We start from the raw sequence: 20,117 nt of genomic DNA on the forward strand, positions 1-20,117 counted from the left end.
TCCACTGCCTTGCACCATGTGGCGACCAATTTAACTTTGCGATATCTGTGTGACATTTCAATTAATTCTGTTTTAAAAAAAAGTGAACAGTGCGATGTGCTGATATCAGTGCAACTGCACTGCATTGTAATGTGAACATACCCTTAGAGTATATGTAAACCTTCAATGAACTAATCGTATTTTATCTGTTACATCTGGTCTGTTAAATATATACCATTGAAAGTGAGTGTTTTGTTATATCTGTTCGATTACTGCAAAAAATACCCGTTGATCCTGCCAGAAATCTTGTGAGCTGATAACTTCCCGTAAACTCTGCTTGTGCTGCACTTATCAGTTTTAGTTCTGACTGTGTTACAGAACACCTCCACCCTATGTTATGGAGGCGAGGAGAGTGGAAGTCCTAGGGTGACAACATTGCTCTCCCATCGATACAGTATGGTGAGCGAGCATTGTCACCCTTGGACACAAAGTGTTACTGGCAGGATCACCAGGTGAAAATCAGCAAAAGAAGCCAAAAAATAAAACTAATGCAGTCACCAACCAGCTAAGGATTGGTAAGCTGCAGTATAGAACATGTTTGGGTTTAGATACATTTTAAATTAATCTTTACCACTAAACCTGACAACTTGGACTAAATATGTGATGAAAAAGTTTTAAAAGCAGACTTTTTATCTTTGGGGTGAAGCTCCTGTCATGAAGATCAGCCGTTTCAGAGATCTCGGCAGCTGAAGTGAAAAAAATCTCGCTTTTCCTGTATAAGTATTGCTTGGCTGTGACCTCCTACCACCCCCTCAACATCTCTATTAGGAGGGAGCATCAACAAAGAGATATAAGAGCTGTCACTGTTGACTTTTTTTTTTTGACATTATTTATTACTTTTTTTATGGCAATTCTTCACTGACCTGAAACAATCATATGCATATCTTGTGTTCTGCCACATAAGTACATACAATGAGGGAGAAAGTATTTGATTCCATGCTGATTTTGTATGTTTGCCCACTGACAAAGAAATGATCAGTCTATAATTTTAATGGTAGGTTTATTTTAACAGTGAGATACAGAATACCAACAAAAACATTCAGAAAAATGCATTTCAAAAAATGTATAAATTAATTTGCATTTTAATCGCTTCAGCCCTGGAAGATTTTACCCCCTCCTGACCAGAGCACTTTTTGCAATTCGGCACTGCGTCGATTTAACTGACAATTGCACGGTCGTGCGACGTTGCACCCAAACAAAATTGTTGTGCTTTTTTCCCCACAAATAGAGCTTTCTTTTGGTGGTATTTGATCACCTCTGCGGTTTTTATTTTTTGCGCTATAAACAAAAAAGAGCAACGATTTTGAAAAAAACGCAATATTTTTTACTTTTTGCTATAAAAAATATCCCCCCAAAATATATAATTTTTTTTTCCTCAGTTTGTATGTATTCTTCTACATATTTTTGGTAAAAAAAATTGCAATAAGCGAAGTAATGGCGACGATCTGCGATTTTTATCAGGCATTTATACAGCGATCAGTGCTATAAAAATGCATTGATTACTGTAAAAATGTCACTGGCAGAGCCCACAACTCTGACTTAAACCCAATTGATCATCTCTAGAGAGACCTAAAAATGGCTGTCCACCAACGTTTACCATCCAACCTGACAGAACTGGAGAGGATCTGCAAGGAGGAATGGCAGAGGATCCCCAAATCCAGGTGTGAAAAACTTGTTGCATCTTTCCCAAAAAGACTCATGGCTGTATTAGATCAAAAGGGTGCTTCTACTAAATACTGAGCAAAGGGTCTGAATACTTAGGACCATGTGATATTTCAGTTTTTTTTCTTTTTTAATGAATCTGCAAAAATGTCAATAATTCTGTGTTTTTCTGTCAATATGGGGTGCTGTGTGTATATTAATGAGGAAAAAAATGAACTTAAATGATTTTAGCAAATGGCTGCAATATAACAAAGAGTGAAAAATTTAGGGGGTCTGAATACTTTCCGTCCCCACTGTATATATCCCCAGCAGGCTCAAATGCTGGTTTTCATTCAAGGTAACCTCTGCTATTGCTTTGATAAACATGTGTAGTAATTGCCAGAGGTTGACTGTCTGGTTTTAATGGCAGGAACATGGACATAACACTGTGCATGCAGAGCTAGACCAGAGAGCTGAAGGACGCAAAGTCTCTCCTTCAGTTCCTGACTTTTTGTACTTCTCAAGTCCATGAAACATGTAGCATTTGTTGGCCTTTTCCAACACCCTTTCTCATAGTATATATTTTAAATAATAATTTGAAAAGCTATCCCCTTTAACTACAGACTGCAAGTGCTGGCTTTCTTATAAAACTGCTAGATGCCTGTCTCCAAGTTCATTACTTTGGCTCACTGACTTAAAACAATATGCAGCAAGTGAATTCAAAACTTCTGATTTGTATACTTGCTGCAGGTCAGTATCTTAGCAGTTATGCCAAATTGTCAACCCAAAAGCAACAATCTTTGCATTTTCAGGACAGCAATAGAAGTTCTCATATGTCTCTTATGACAGGCTTCCTTTGAAGTACAACAATAGTGAAACCCTTCAAAGTGGTTGTAAACCCTTATGTATGCCCAGTGACTGGCCTCATATGACGCACAGAGATGAAACAAATCCTCCTACATAGGTTGTATCTGTCTATCTGCACTCTTCTCGTCTCTACATCCATTCAAAGTGCTGAATTTTAAAGTTTGAGCGTTTAGAAAAAAGGTTGGTGGAGAGCGGAAGTTGCACTCTACAGAGCTCAGTGAGAAGAGCTCTGACAGCTAATTGGATGGAATAGATGGACACACCCCTCCCTCCACACAGCTCACAGGAACAGAGCTGAGGCTGTCAATCAGCTGGAGGTCCCTCTCCTGTCACCATTTTTCTCTTGGTGTCAGGAAAACTTGTCAGAAGTGATTAATGCTGATAGCAGAGGAACAAAGCCAAAAGACAAATAGCAAACTATAAAGGGATATGCTTTGTTCATATTTGATGCCTTAGGTTTACAACAACTTTAACTTTGGCCCAAGTCGGGGTTCGTTTCCCACTTTGTGCAGTCTTTATATATTTATAAGGAAAATGTGTTTGTTCCTATTTTTATATATATATATAACAGGCGCAGTCTTTTGTTATGTGTGTTTATTGTTTGGTTTATCACCATTTTCTTTATATTTTAGGCACCTGTTCATTTGTCATTGTCGTGTTCTCAAAGCTCTCGAAGCTTTGGACAATAAATTACTTTTGAATAAACAAATTATGCCTTTGTATTCTGTCTTCCCTATCACAGGGCCATTCCAATCTGAAACTCCAGCTGGCCGCAATGTTCTGCATAGCAAATCTCACGTGGAATGAAGAGGAAGGTAAGAAAGTATATTTGCATCACTGCTGTCTTAGAGGAGTACTGGTCAGGCAAATTTCATATCTGTGCAAGCACCCCCACCTGAGTCATTTTGATTGCCAGTCATTTAGGATTGTTGGAAGTCTGCATGTTTATGCACACATCATTAGTGGTTGGTCCATGCTTTTAATGCTGAAGTCTAGTAGATGAGCCCTTTAAAGCCACTCTTGGTGACCCTGATGGGGAAAATTACTCTATCCTACCTTTATATCTCAAATGAGTGATGGGAATCTCTTGACCTAATAAAGGAAATAACTGTTTTAGGTAGAGCTACCTTTATTATTGTAAGAACCAGATTTGTATGTGCCTGCATGACAAGACAGTGTTCATGCTGGCATTGCAGACACAATCAGGCTTATTTACTAAGAAAGTTGTGCATCTTCACACAATTAATTGTGTGAGAATTTACTTTGATCATTAAATAATGTGCAGATGACTTAAGTAAACTGAAATTTGCTTTTCAAATGGTTGGATAATCCAATATTTAAACAAATTGTGTGAATATTCTCAGCTCCTTTAGTAAATCGGCCTCAAAGCTTTATGAGCTATTGCAGCTAAGCCTTTTTTCCTTCCTTGTTTTCATTGCAGCTTGCATTTTCACATATATAGAGATATATTTTTGTAAACTAATTTGCAGAAATGTTAGCCGTTTAAAAAAGCACAAGCAATGATTATTACTATACCATTATATATTTTTAGTTTTGCTTTATCTTTAGTGCGTTTAAATCATTGCTAGGATTGTGGAAGACCTGGGCACTGTAAGAAGAGAAATGATGCAGCAACTATTTACGGCGAATGATAGTTGTTGCCACACTACGTTGGTAGTGGAAGTGGCTTAAAGATGCATGGTTAAATAGAACCTGAGCCTACTTGCGATATGCACAGCACACATATGATGCAGTCCTTATATCCATAAAAAGTGTTTAAATTTAATGTATATCCAAAAGGGTAAAAAAACATTTTTCTTTCTCGAACATCACGGGACACATAGCCACAGTAATTACTGATGGGTTATATAGGGTATCACTGGTGATTGGACACTGGCACACCCTATCAGGAAGTTCAACCCCCTATATAATCCCTCCCCTTGCAGGGATACCTCAGTTTTTACGCCAGTGTCTTTTGAACCAATAAGTCAGATTCCTTTGGTCTTGTTAACAAGGAAGTTAATTTTTCTGGTGGCCATCTCTTCTGCTAGAAGAGTTTCAGAATTAGCAGCCCTTTCCTGTAAGGATAGAGTGGTACTGCGCCCTCATCCTAGTTTTTACCGAAGGTGGTTTCTGATTTTCATTTAAACCAAGACATTGTTCTGCCTTCCTTTTTTCCAGATCCCTGTTCTCCGGAAGAGAGATCTCTACATTCATTGGATGTAGTAAGAGCAGTTAAGGCCTATCTCGGGGCAACTGCTCAGATCCGCAAGACGGATGTTTTGTTTGTGCTGCCAGAGGGTCCCAGTAGAGGACAGGCAGCATCAAAAGCTACCATTTCTAAATGGATTCGACAATTGATCATTCAAGCTTACGGTTTGAAATAGAAGATTCCTCCGTTTCAGATCAGGGCACATTCCACAAGGGCTATTGGTGCTTCTTGGGCAGTGCATCACCGGGCCTCTATGGCTCAAATCTGCAAGGCCGCAACCTGGTCTTCAGTCCATACATTCACCAGATTCTATCAGGTGGATATGAGAAGGCATGAGGATATCGCCTTTGGGCGTAGTGTGCTGCAAACAGCGGTACAGGGTCCTCAGGTCTGATTTCACCCTACTTGGTCGTGGTTTCCCCCCCCTCAGGTAGCATTATTCTGGGACATCCCATCAGTAATTACTGTGGCTCTGTGTCCCGTGATGTTCGAGAAAGAAAATAGGATTTTTTAAAACAGCTTACCTGTAAAATCCTTTTCTTTCGAAGGACATCACGGGACACAGAGGTCCCGCCCCTCTTTTAATACACTATATTGCTTGGCTACAAAACTGAGGTATCCCTGCAAGGGGAGGGATTATATAGGGGGTTGAACTTCCTGATAGGGTGTGCCAGTGTCCAATCACCAGTGATACCCTATATAACCCATCAGTAATTACTGTGGCTCTGTGTCCCATGATGTCCTTCGAAAGAAAAGGATTTTACAGGTAAGCTGTTTTAAAAAATCCTATTTTTTAGATAGAACATGGAAGGGTTAAAATCCCTATTATACTTTTATTGCTGTATTTTCTTTATTGTACATCACTGGACACAGAGCAGCCTTAATAAATAACTGGATTATACGCCACCTACCCCTCCTACACCGGAAGTACCTCCATTTTTTCGCCAGTGTCTGTAAGGTGGTGGTCATTGATGTGATACATGTGCTCTTGGAGCATACTTGGAGGTCTGGATGGTTCTATTAAGAATCAACGACTTCAATCGGATCCATTCGAAAAAAAGTTATCAGCCTAAATGGATGGTACCCAAGCCTCATTGGAAAGAATATTCCTCGAGGTTTTGCCTGTAATGCAGCCTTATGGTGCTGAACCTAGCGTAATGGAACCCTGTGCAGTGTTTCTTCTGACCAAGGTGCTTTCCTGCAGGGTGCTATACAGGTCCAGGGGAGTGGACCCCAGATTAAGGGGGACCCAGTCTCTGAAGGTCTTTTATGACAGCTCGTGGTGATGGGTGAAGATTGGAATCCTGTTATGTTCGGAGTCCTGCAACAGGAATGGCAAGTCTGCATTTTTGCAGTTTCTCTTAAAAAAAAAAAAAAAAAAAAAATTCTGACTGTCTGTTCTCCCAGTGGCCACTGGGGGCAGTGTGCTGTTTAATCATGCTGTTTGCTTCTTAGTCGTGTGGGCTGCTGTTTCTCCTCCAGCCACTAGAGGGCGCAGGTCACTCAGTATGGCCTATTTTTATATAAGCAGGAAGTGGAAGGGCGGCCATGTTCAAAAAGCCATGTGGTCCCGGGAATACCAGGTGGGGCCTCTGGAGACATAACACCAGTCTATGTATACTAGTGAAGTGTGAGTAGTTGCTATGGGGAAATGTGTGGCCAGACAAATTATGATCATATACTGTTTACTTACTGCTTAATCCAGGAGGGCTGTACAACTGAAAATCGATACACCCCTAGGAGTGCACTTTAACCACTTCAGCCCCGGAGGATTTGGCTGCTCCATGACCAGGCCATTTTTTGCGATACGGCACTGCGTCTCTTTAACTGACAATTATGCGGTCATGCGACGCTGTACCCATACAAAATTGACGTCCTTTTTTTCCCCACAAATAGAGCTTTCTTTTGGTGGTATCTGATCGGCTCTGCGGGTTTTTATTTTTTGCGCTATAAACAAAAGAAGAGCGACAATTTTGAAAAAAACACTATCTTTTACTTATTGCTATAATAAATATCCCACATTTTTTATCAAAAACACTATTTTTTTCCTCAGTTTAGGCCGATATGTATTCTTCTACATATTTTTGGTAAAAAAATTGCAATAAGCATATATTGATTGATTTGCGCAAAAGTTATAGCGTCTACAATATAGGGGATAGATTTATGGCATTTTTCTTATTTTTTTTTTCTTACTAGTAATGGCGGCAATCTGCGATTTTTATCGGGACTGCAATGTTGTGGCTGACACATCGGACACTTTTGACACATTTTGGGACCATTGACAATTATTCAGTGATCAGTGCTATAAAAATGCGCTGATTACTGTATAAATGTCACTGGCAGGGAAGGGGTTAACACTAGGGGGCAATCAAGGGGTTAACTGTGTTCCCCGGGTGTAGTCTAACTGAAGGGGGGATGGGACTGTCTAGGAGGAGAGAGAGATTGGTGTTCATAGTATGAACACACGATCTGTCTCTACTCCCCTGAGAGAACCAGGATCTGTGTGTTTACACACACAGATCCCGGTTCTTGCTCTGTCACGAGCGATCGCGGGAGCCCGGAAGTCATTGCGCTTGCCAGGCACTCGCATCAGGTCCGTGCATACGCTGCGGGTGCCCCTAGTGGCCAAAAGTCGAAGCAATGTAAAGTAACGTTGTTTCGCCCAGCCATGCCATTCTGCCGCAGTAAAACTGCAGCGGCTTGTCGGCAAGCGGTTAAAGTGTGGGGTCTCCAGAATACTGTGCATTTGGCACAGAGATAGTATGGGGCCTGGTGCAGTTGAACAGGTGCTAAACTAGTAAAAAATAGTATGGGGCCAAGTGCAGCATAGTATACATGCTTGCAAGCTTGTTGCCTAAACGCATGCTTGAATAAACACATGTTTTGCATACATACATACATACATGTGACATAAACACATGTTTGGAAGAACATGGGCATCGGGGCACTTGAAGGAGTTGTGTCTCCAGAATAGCATGCATTGGTCTTCAGTAGCTTAGTCTAGTTTTTGGCTTCCTTTTCACACTTGTGCGATTTGAAAGTTGCGCATTTTGGCCGCAACTTTAATGTGATTTTTCAGTGATGTGAAGCAGTGCCTGTGTAATCTTGAGGTCTATGGACCTCAAGTCATGCCAAGGTCGGACTGGAGTGGTGCAGGGGCTGCTTTGAGGTTGCTGGGACTTGAAGACGCATGGGTGAGAAGGATATGCATTGGAAATCATGGGGTGTGACTTGTCAGGCAACCTTGCAGTCCCAGGTCGCAGGACGGGTCGCACAGGTATGGAAGAGGCCTTAGACTGTTGAAGCAGCATAGTGTACTTGTACACCTGACTATAACTAGTATGGGCCCAGGTGCGGTTGAGCATGTGCAGCATAGTATACATGCTTGCATACTTGCATAGAACACAAGCTTGCATAGGCACATGTTCGCAAAGGGCCCCGCCCCATGGCCCCCGTGCCCAACAAGCAGGTGGCGCCAAGAATGCAGCCCCCAAAGGTTGGCCGTGACGGCGTGTCTGCATGGACGCATGTTGCAAAAACGCAGGTTTTTATAAGTGCATAGATGTGTGTGGCATAATGTATGTTGCATAAACAAATTTCATAAACGCATGCTTGCTAATTCCATAAATGCATGTCTCCATGGGCACGTATTGGGTAAGTGCATGTTTGCATGGACACGCACTTTCCTGTTTTGCCTAAATGCATATTTGCTTAAACACATACCTACATGCTTCCATAAACGCATGCCTCCATAAATACATATTGCTTAACGCGCGCTGGCAGGTTTTCATTTATACTGCATACATATATGCTTAGTTTAAACGGTATACATATGTGTTTTGCTCCATCTTTAGCCAGAAAAAGCTTGCTAGGATAGGTATGTCTCTTTTGGCCTTTGGGGTCTGCCACAGAGTGGTCAGTTTTTTGCCTTGCATTTGGCTCTTGAAACAGAAGGTATGGGCTCATTATTTTTTTTTTTAAAAAAAACCTCAACCGTAAGTGGTCCCAAAACCAGCAGTGCAAAGTCATCTTTTTTTTATTTTTGTGACTCTGCTCTTCGGGTTGGCCACAGCCCAAGGGTTCACAAAGCTCCCAGCCCAGTACTGGACTTGCTGAAAACACAGGTGTGCCAATCTCAGTTTACCTCAATCTTTGTTCAAGAAGCAGTCTGTTCCAGATTTTCCTTTGATACATCTCTGCAGTAGGAAGTTGTATCTAGGTCAAGGCACATTGCCTACGTACAGTCCTACTCCAGGTCTTTGGTAGAGGATCATTCTCTCAGTCTGGAACATGAAGTTTCGGGCATTGGATTGCCAGAGGGCTCTGTTCCTGGGGTATTACAGAGCTAAGATTGTTGCTTGATGGTTCGAGATCTGGAGAAGGGATGGGCAGGATAACCACTGATGCCAGCTTCTCCAGTTGGTTTAGGCGGCTATAATTCAGTGGACTTGGTCTCCACAGGAGAAAGTATTGCCCATCGATATCTTGGACTGTTGGCCAGTACGCCTTGCTCTGGATGTTGGGACAAACCAGTCGTAGGTGTAATCTGCTAATGCCTCTGCAGGCATATATATCAACCACCAGGAGTCATTCGGCTCAGGAAGGTGAACAACATTCTGTCTGAGACAGTACAACAAGCGCTGTCTCTATCACTAGCACATACTGCAGGTATAGTATAATGGCAGGGGGAACTCTGCAGGTGAATCTACTAGATTCCAAGTTCTACAACAAGTGGGAACAGGTTGTGTCTGGGACAAAAGTCCCACCGACAACAGGGGCAGATGCACTGGTAACACCTTAGGGACCAGTTCTCCATTATTTGATGCTTTCCCTCTGTTTCGACTTCTCCCACATCTTTTGGAAAGAATCCAGGAGGTGGTAACACTGATAATAGTGTTAGCCGAATTAGCCCAGGAGGGCTTGGTACACTGACATAGCGAGTCTTGCGGAGGTCACTCCTTGAACACTCCCGGTCCAGCGGGACCTAATGGTCTTGAGTCCTGTATCTCCACACTGTTGAGCCCTGGAAGCTGGCTTCAGGGAACCTCGATTACAGGACTTGGAAATATTTTTTTTTCTTTCTCCAATCAGTAGGGTAAAGGAGATTGGCCTTAAGTACCATTAAGGGTTCGAGTTCATCCCTATCCATTTTTTCCAGAGGCCATTGTTTCTCACTCCTGGATTCATACTTCATACAGCGTGTAACATAGATAGTCCGACATGTCAGGCCACTCTTGTGTCCTTGGGACTGGGATTCGCTCTTGGCTGTCTTTGCAGAGGCCGTTTATTGAACCGGTTGGGAGACTGTTAGTCCCTTATCTCGGAGGATGGCTTCTTTGGTTGCTATCACTTCACTAAGTGGCGTGTCAGAGCTGGCGGCCCTTTCATGCAAGGAGCCGTTCTTGGTTGCACATCTCTATTGCCTAGAGTGGTTTTTGGTTTTCACTTGAATCAGGACAGTGCCTTCCTTTTATTTTTTTCTCCTAATCCACAGTTGGCAGGAGAAAGATCGCTACATACTCTAGAGGTAGTTCAGACTCAGGGTCTACTTGAGTTGTCGGCACAGGTCAGGAAGGATTGATTGACTGATTTGTGCAGCCAGAAGAGCCCAGGAACGGCAGACAGCATCCAGGTCGAATGTTTAGCAGTGGATCTGCCAGTTTATCAATGATACCTATGATTTTAATAAGAAAAATCCAATTTTTTTCTAGATTCTCTACCAGGTGTGTGGGAGTATCTTGGGCCATCCGCTGTCAGTGGTCCAGGTGTGCAAGACCGCTATTTGGTCTTTAAAGTGGTGTTCCACCCTAAAAAAAAAAAATGAATGAATGTGCCTAAAAAAGAATTTAAAAAAATTTGGAATTTTTTTTTTTTTTTAACTTACCTCTAAATGCCTGTTGCTAGGGGGTCCCTCGTAGTCTGCCTCTTTCAGTGCCTGGGCTGGTGACATCACTTCCCCTCCGCACAGGAAGGGCTCCGCTCTGCTCCCTCCCTCTTGTCAATCATCTGGGATTACAGGTCCCAGATAACTGAGTGGCCAATCACGGCGCGCGGCGCCGCTCGCGCATGCGCAGTGGGTGCCCGGCTGTGAAGTCACAGCCCGGCGCCCACAGTTGCAATGCCAGCGCCGCCGAATGGAGGGGGAGAGGAGCGGGGCTTCGATCCCCCGCATCGCTGGACTACGATCCCCCGCATCGCTGGACCCTGGGACAGGTAAGTGTCCAATTAAAAGTCAGCAGCTGCAGTATTTGTAGCTGCTGACTTTTAATTTTTTTATTTTTTTTTAAATGGGAACTCCTCTTTAAGTTTTATACATCCACAGGGTTTTTACCAGGTGGATATCAAGAACATGCAGGAGACTGCCTTTGGTCTCAGCGTATTACAAACAGTAATGGGGCAGTCCGAAGATGTCGGCTCAGATGCGGAAGACTGATGTTCTGTTTGTATTGCCAGAAGGTCCCAAGAAGGGACAGGCAGCATCTAAGTCGACTATTTCTCAATGCATCCGCCAAATGATTGTTAAAGCATATGTATTAAGGGGGGAAAAACCCTGCCTTTTCCAGTAAGGGCACACTCTACCAGAAGAGTAAGTGCATCATGGGCAGTTCATCATCAAGCATCGATGGCTCAGATTTGCAAGGCTGCTACTTGGTCTTCAGTGCATACATTCACTAGGTTTTATCAAGTGAATGTTAGGACTCAGGAGGATGTTGCATTTAGACGCAGTGTACTGTAGGCAGCAATATAGATCCTGTTGTTCTAATGGTTTTTCTTTGGTCATAATGGGTTCCCTCCCCTCAAAAGCATTGCTTGGGGACATCTCAGTTAGTTATTATGGCTACTCTGTGTCCTGTGATGTACGATAAAGAAATTATGATTTTTTTCTACAGCTTACCTGTAAAATCCTTTTCTTGGAGTACATAACGGGGCACAGATGCTTGCTACAAAACTGAGGTACTTCCTGTGTAGGAGAGGTTGTATAGGGGAGGACTTCTTGTTTGATTGATTTACCAGTGTCCATTCACCAGTAGGTGGTGTATAACCCAGTTAGTTATTATGGCTGTTCTGTGTCCCGTGATGTACTCCAAGAAAAGGATTTTACAGGCAAGCTGTAGAAAAAAATCCTAATTTTTTTCCATTGGTTGATTCACCATCTCTGTGTTCTGGTGGCCATTGTCAAAAAGACAGAAAATTATGACAAACCCACAATTTTACAGATATCACCAGAACAGGGACTGAGGGTAAATTTTCAAATGGGAATATTTGTATATAATAGTATCTGTATATAACATATTGTATATAATGGAGGGGTCAGTTGTATGTATTGTACAGCCACCTTACAGTGCAGTAATTATAAGTAACCTACGACAATAAGGGTATGTACCATACAGCGCAGAATACAAAGTATGGCGGTCAGGAGTCATTGCTGACCTCTGAACTTTGTGTTCTGTGCTGTATGTTGCACACTCCTGACTGTTTTCTGGGAGTGTACCAGAGTACAGAGGTCAAAAAGTCCTTTATGCAGTAGTCACTGTAAGCCAGATGTATCATGCACAATTTAAATTCATAGCTGTATGTCCATAACTAGATGTTTTAAAACCGATTACACTATGCAGTACACATACACTATGAAGACCAAGGAGTTTCTCAGATCCAAGTGGTAACATTATACCACGCACCACTACGATGTGGATTGTTTAGTGATTTATAAATTAAACTTTTAGATTAAAGTGGTTCAAAAGCTTTGGTGTTGTTTACTTTAATGCGTTTCTTGCATGAAGGTAAAAAAACTCCCTACTAACTATTTCCCTCCCCCAAGCTCTATTTACCTGAGCCATTGGCTCCAGCTGCTGTCAGTCAAATCCTGTGAGCGGGGGGGGGGGGGGGGCTGAGCCACACCATGTGTTTACACAAAGTGCTCGTTAATGAGCCTGCAATAAGAAATGGCTTCCTATGCTGGTACACCGAGGAGTAGTGGCGGAGGTCCCCGGAAGGAATAGCAGGATCGGGGCTGCTCTGTGCAAAACCATTGTACAGAGTAGGTAAGTATACAATGTTTATTAACAGAAAAAAAATTGAGCATTTACGATATTTTAATAAGTATAATGATGAATAAAGCAGGAATCCTGCTAAATTAAAAATCTAAATATTGTGTTTAAAACCAGGAGCTATTTAAATGACTAATTATAGCTTCACAATACTTTTACCCTTTTTCCTTGCAAATGACAAACTGCTAATATGCAGTCTAGAACAGTGTTTCTCAACTCCAGTCCCCAAGGCGCCCCAACAGGCCTTTTTTTTCATGCTCTACATTATTTTGCACCGGTGATTTGATCACTTTCACTGCCTTAGTAATTACTACAGCCGTTTCATCTGAGGGGAATCCTGAAAACATGACCTGTTGGGGCGCCTTGAGGACTGGAGTTGAGAAACACTGGTCTAGGGCCTAACCCTGAAGTGCACCTACAGGGGAAGTGAGAAGATTAGAGCTCATGATTCTGTAACCACTTATACACATCCCTCCAAGTTTGCCAATGTAGTATCTTCGCTCCACAGGCTCACAAGAGCGTCAGGATAAGCTGCGAGAAATTGGGATTGTTGACATTCTGCACAAACTGAGTCAATCGACAGATCCAAACCTCTGTGACAAGTAAGTATGCTTGAAGCACGCAGTGAATGCATATTTTCTTGAAGCCCCTGGAAAATCCATGGCAGTCCCAACACACAGTATTCACTGCATTGTAGAAACAGAAACTGGAGTTGAAGGAAACCAATTCTTTCCTAAAATTATATGAAACGGCAGCCTAAATTTTATATATATAGCTGCCTGGAAGTATCTTTGCCAAGTAAGTGGATATAAAAAGTCTACACACCCATGTTAAAATGTCAGCTTTCTGTGATGTAAAAAAAATGAGACAGATAATAATTTCAGAAATTTTTCCACCTTTAATGTGATATAAACTGTACAACTCAATTAAAAAACAAACTGAAATCTTTTTAGGGAGAAGTAAAAATAAAATAATGTGGTTGCATAAGTGTGCACACCCTCTTATAACTGGGGATGTAGCTGTGTTTAAAATTAAGCAATCACATTCAAACTCATGTTAAATAGGAGTCAGTACACACCTGCCATCATTTAAAGTGCCTCTGATTAACCCCAAATAAAGTTCAGCTGTTCTAGTAGGTCTTTCCTGACATTTTCTTAGTCGCATTCTACAGCAAAAGCCATGGTCCGCAGAGAGCTGCCAAAACATCAGAGGATCTCATTGTTAAAAGGTATCAATCAGGAGAAGGGTACAAAAGAATTTCCAAGGCATTAGATATACCATGGAACACAGTGAAAACAGTCATCATCAAGTGGAGAAAATGTGGCACAACAGTGACATTACCAAGAACTGGACGTCCCTCCAAAATTGATGAAAAGACGAGAAAAAAATAGAGGCTGCCAAGAGGCCTACAGCAACATTAAAGGAGCTGCAGGAATATCTGGCAAGTACTGGCTGTGTGGTACATGTGACAACAATCCCCCGTATTCTTCATATGTCTGGGTTAAGGGATTGAGTGGCAAGACAGAAGCCTTTTCTTATGAAGGAAAAACATCCAAGCTTGGCTAAATTTTGCAAAAATATGTCTGAAGTCTCCTAAAAGCAAAAATGTGTTATGGTCTGATGAAACCGAGGTTGAACTTTTTGGCCATAATTCCAAAAGATATGTTTGGCACAAAAACAACACTGCACATCGCCAAAAGAACACCATACCCACAGTGAAGCATTGTGGTGGCAGCATCATGCTTTGGGGCTGTTTTTTCAGCTGAAACAGGGGCCTTAGTCAAGGTAGAGGGAATTATGTACAGTTCCAAATATCAGTGAATATTGGCACACAACCTTCAGGCTTCTACTAGAAAGCTGAGCACAAAGAGGAACTTCATCTTTCAGCATGACAACGACCCAAAGCATACATCCAAATCAACAAAGGAATGACTTCACCAGAAGAAGATTAAAGTTTTGGAATGGCCCAGCCAGAGCCCAGACCTGAATCCGATTGAAAATCTGTGGGATGATGAAGAGGGCTGTGCACAAGAGATGCTCTCACAATCTGACAGATTTGGAGTGTTTTTGCAAAGAAGAGTGGGCAAATATTGCCAAGTCATGATGTGCCATGCTGATAGACTCATACCCAAACGACTGAGTGCTGTAATAAAATCAAAAGATGCTTCAATAAAGTATTAGTTTAAGGGTGTGCACACTTATGCAACCATATTATTTTAGTTCTTATTTTTACTTCCCTCCAAAAGATGCTTCAATAAACTGTTAGTTTAAGGGTGTGCACACTTATGCAACCATATTATTTTAGTTATTTTTACTTCCCTCCAACTAAGATTTCAGTTTGTTGTTCAACTAAGTTGTATAGTTTATAGGTCAGATTAAAGGTGGAAAAAGTTCTGAAATTATTTATCTTTGTCTAATTGTTTTTACATCACAGAAACCTGACATTTTAACAGGGATGTGTAGACTTTTTATATCCACTGTACCTTTAGTGCAAGAGTTTAGTGTATATGGCTGGCCTTCTACCTCCCACAAAGCCCATTAAACACTAAACAAGCTGAAGGGATTTGTGGGAAGTGAAGAGGCAGGTCAGCCCTTGAATTTCTAGACAAATTTAGTAGCTCTCAGAGTCGTGAAGACACTGGGCACAAATCTGTACCGCCATCTATGCGTTACTACATGCTGTTCAGGAAAGGAAACGTTCACTTTGGATAGATTGATAGGCGTTGAGTCCGTAGACCTCTCCACATTGGGACTTTTGTCTAATTGTTTGAAGGGAAGAGTTGTACTTTTAATGCAAATAGTTATTCAGATCTTTTTTGCCATATTTTAGTGCCATATGAGGGATGAGCGGAAGAATCTGATTGCTACTTCCTTTAGACGCTTCTAAAAATCAGTATGTTAGTAGTATTGGGTGTGCTATATGGAACAAGGGCAATCAAGAAAAATTCTGAAAAATACCTAGTAATAATATTTAAAAAAAACGGTATGGATTGAATTTTAGTTCAGTCTAAACTGTATTGAAATGCTAAGTAGAGTTAGGGCGACTCAAAGCAATGCTTCTACTGAGATGTGTATAAATAGGTCCATTCAAAAGAGAAAAGCCTTATGCCCTGTACACACGATAGGATTTTCCGACGGAAAATGTTTAATAGGAGCTTGTTGTTGGAAATTCCGACCATGTGTAGGCTCCATCAGAATTTCCAGCACACAAAATTTGAGAGCTGGTTCTCAAATTTTCCAACAACAAAATCCGTTGTCGGAAATTCCGATCGTGTGTACACAATTCCGACGCACAAAGTTCCATGCATGCTCGGAATCAAGCAGAAGAGCAGCACTGGCTATTGAACTTCATTTTTCTCGGCTCGTCGTAAGCGTTGTATGTCACCACGTTCTTGACGTTCGGAATTTCCGACCAACTTAGTGTGACCGTGTGTATGCAAGACAAGTTTGAGCCAACATCCGTCGGAAAAAAAAAACATGGATTTTGTTGTCGGAAAATCCTATCGTGTATACAGGGCATTAGAGGTAAATACCATTTTTATATGGCAGACTTGTAACATGGCACGCTCTGACATGCTTACATGCTTGTAAAATGACATTTGCCCAGAACTCTTTTATCCAGTTAAAAGGGGGTTATCACATTTCCTAGGGAACATTACTCAACTACTCCTACTTGTGCTTAATACTCCAGTCAAGTTTCTCCGATAGTGCTTTATATTCTGACCACATGAAGTAGGTATGGTTTATAACTCAGCAAAGGCAATGTGATGCTTTAAACTATTAATGGGTTTGCAGATCACACATGGCTGCCATGTAAACATGTTGTTTACCCCAACTCCTTGCTCCTTTTGAAAAAGCCTATTCACAAAGTAGATAAAAATTGGAGAGAGAAAAACAAAATGTTCCCATTGTATTTATATGTTGTGCAAAAATGATTTCTTAGAAAATTTACTTTTTGTGCTTTCTCTAGGGCAAAAACCGCACTACAGCAATACCTTGCATGATCTTGGGGAAAAAATGTTGGCCTTCCATACACCACTTATTTTTCTTACACCACCTCTTTTTCACATCACCTATGGATGAACAAACTAGTCTTGCTCCTTAGTGCACACAGTCACCTTGGACGTCTTCAAGTAGTTTGTGACACAAAACTGAGCTGCCGCTGCAGAATGGACTACTTTCTATATAACCTTCCAGCCCCCAATGGATTATTAGTATTCATTTCTTTTGTTTTGACATTTTCGGGGATTTTCTGAGCTATTTGGATTTTTACCGCTGTTGCTGCAATCTATTTTGTGTGCGTGGCTAAATACCTCAACCTCCTGAGTTTTTCTTTCCACTGCTTGCACAACTCCTAAGACTTAACATGCAAGAAAACTTTTTTCCATTTTTCTCCCCCACCAACAGTTTCCCAGGGCAAAGGATTTGCTGTACAAAAAAAAAAGTTCTATACAGTTTGTAAAATGTTATTTAATAAAAGTGTATAAATATAAATATATATAAATATATATACATGCACACAAGTGCAGGACAATAAGTGCCCCTAAAGTTTATGTTAAATTTTTGAGCGTACAGATATTTGTAAGTAAAATATATGAATTTCTGAAGTGAGTCTTTGTATATATTTTTGGTTTTCTACAGATAATGATTGACTGCCTGTGCAATCAAAGCTGAATGCATTAAATTTTGTAACGCTTTTTGAGATTTTATTTACATTACTTATGGGAAGGTGGCTATGAAATGCCAGCAAAAAAAAATCTTGACTTCTGCTCTTTAAGGCATTTTGGTTTTTTGTAATGAGCTTTGGTTGCATTGCTAAAACAGTACCAGTTTTTGCAAGCATCTGAATATGCATTTAGTAATAAAGAAGATGTCCAGAAAATGAAGCACTTTTAAAAATGTGCTGGCTTATTAGGGGTTAACGCCAAGTTGTATCCACCTCATTGACTTATCTTTTATTTACTGTACATTTTTATTAAGCATCAGGGGTATAGCTATTATTATACTTCTGCCGTTTTGATGCCGGACCTTTCTGTCCCCAAAACTGCAGCTGCAGAATCATGTGCAGAAGCTCTGCCCCTCCTTTCCTCTTGCTCAATCAAAGAAGGCTTTGTATTACATTAACCCTTTCACAAAATAGAAAGTATTCTGTGAATGGACAGTGGAGGATAGAGAGAGGCAGTGTGGCTCTGTCAGAGCGTCAGGAGTATGGCGACAGCAGTACTTCCAACACTTTGCAAAAATGGAAATGGTAAACGAGAGAGGTGGCATACACCTTGTTGTACCTGATCTGTTTTAAACCAGCATATTTTTAAATGGGCTATCATTTCTGAAGTTCCACTTTAAGTACTAGGTGAAGTAACAGATTTGATACCTAGCAGGCAATCCTCCTGCTGCCCTCATCTCACCACTGAAAATTCCTGTAAGAGTTTTGAATTTCTGGAAGACAAGGTTTTTCCAGGTTTCTCCCCCCTCCATTCACCAGCTTATACAGTCCTAGGAACAAAACCCGGATCTCCATATATGAGAGGTTCATCATTTTGTTTAAATCATAGAAACGGCATGAACAAGCCTTAAAGAGTAACTCCACTTTCGTGAGGGGAAAAAAATCGCAAATAAAGAAAAAATAATATAGTGTATACAATTGCGACACAAGTCATATTGTAATTGAATGTTCTTTACCACTTCCCGCCTATAACAGATTGATGTCCGGGAAGTGGTTCTGTTATCCTGATTGGGCGTCATATGACGTCCAGCAGGATAACATGCCAGAGAGCGCCCGCGAGGGCACACAGCGCGCCGAACGCGAGTGCGGCGTGTCAGTCTAACACGCCGCATCTCCGATCGTGATAAGCCTCTGACAGAGGCTTCCTACCATGTGATCAGCTGTGACCAATCACAATTGATCATCGCGAGAACCAGGAAGTGCTGCTAAACGGCATTCCTCAATTCACGTTGACAGGGAGAGCCGAACGGCAACTCTCCCTGTCAGAGGGGGGGGTCTGTGCTGATAATCAGCACACTGATTATCAGCACAGCCCCCTTCAAATGTACCCATAAGCTGCCAATCGTGCCCAGTCAGTGCCCCATCATAACCCCCTGCCAGTGCCCAATAAAGTGCCAATCAGTGCCCACAACAGTGCAAATCAATGCCAATCGGTGTCCATCACAGTGCCAATCAGTGCCCAGCATTAACACCTGTCAGTACCTGCCCAATCAGTGCTGCCCATCAGTACCATCTATTAGTGTCCATCAATGCCACCTGTCAGTGTCGCCTGTCAGTGCCCATCATTGCCGCCTGTCAGTGCCCATCAGTGCTGCCTGTCAGTGCCCATCAGTGCTGCATATCAGTGCCACCTATCGGTGCCCATCAGTGCTGCATATCGGTGCCGCCTATCAGAGCCCATCAGTTCTACATATCAGTGCCTCCTCATCAGTGCCACCTTATCAGTGCCAACTCATCAGTGCCCATCGGTGCCACCTCATCAGTGCCCGTCAGTGAAGGAGAAAACAAAATTTTATAACAAACGAAGAAAAACTTTTTTTTTTTTTAAATGTCGGTCTTTTTTAGTTTGTTTAGCAAAAAATAAAACCGCAGAGATGATCAAATACCACCAAAAGAAAGCTCTATTTGTGGGAAGAAAATAAAAAAATTTAGTTTGGGTACAGTGTTTTATGACCGCGCAATTGTCATTCAAAGTGCGACAGCACTGAAAGCTCAAAATTGTCCTGGGCAGGAAGGGGCGAAAAGTGCCTGGTATTGAAGTGGTTAAAAATACCTTTCCTTTTCAATCTGCAGCTCTGTAATTTTCTGAAAATGCAATGCAATATGGCTACCTGGAGGTGTTTTGTACACAGAATGTGTACAGAACTCCCCCCACCAACATAATTTCCTGCTTGTGTGATTGGCTCACTGATTTTCCCAGAAGTCTGCACAAAGATACAAGTCAGATTTCAGGCATCCCCTGCAACAAATGTCATTTTTGGATAGCTACTCCAAATAGGAAATCGCAGCTAAAGGGATGCAGGCCCAGCAGCTTTCCTCATTAGAGCCCTGCAGGTGCACAGCTGATTGATAATTATGAAACCACTCCCGTTAGACTCACTTTCCTACATGGACAGGCGCAAACACAGGGATTTCTTCAGAATAACAAAAGATGGGAATCTACAACAATGTTTGTTAAAATCCATGCAATGTACATAGATCGCCGAGGGGGAATTGTTTTTTTCTCTCACCAAAAGTGGAGTTGCGCTTTAAGATTCATCTGCATCAGGGATACACAAGGCATTTGTTCATGCTGTTTCTATCA

General features: G+C 41.7%; 1 protein-coding gene across 7 annotated transcripts in view; it reads left to right on the forward strand.

The window, feature by feature from the left end:
* The window catches only part of ARMC8 (armadillo repeat containing 8), a 229,174-nt gene extending 211,670 nt beyond the window's left edge, over positions 1-17,504 (forward strand). For all 7 annotated transcript variants that reach the window (XM_073633455.1, XM_073633458.1, XM_073633460.1 and 4 more), the window contains 3 exons: positions 3,290-3,362; positions 13,316-13,409; positions 16,778-17,504. In XM_073633455.1, the coding sequence (XP_073489556.1) occupies positions 3,290-3,362; positions 13,316-13,409; positions 16,778-16,811 (201 nt within the window). In that variant the 3' untranslated portion in view covers positions 16,812-17,504. The remainder of the gene's footprint in view (positions 1-3,289; positions 3,363-13,315; positions 13,410-16,777) is intronic.
* The last annotated feature ends 2,613 nt before the right edge of the window (positions 17,505-20,117 follow it).

This window comes from Aquarana catesbeiana, linkage group LG06 (genome assembly GCF_042186555.1).
Source record: "Aquarana catesbeiana isolate 2022-GZ linkage group LG06, ASM4218655v1, whole genome shotgun sequence".
Lineage (NCBI taxonomy): Eukaryota > Metazoa > Chordata > Amphibia > Anura > Ranidae > Aquarana > Aquarana catesbeiana.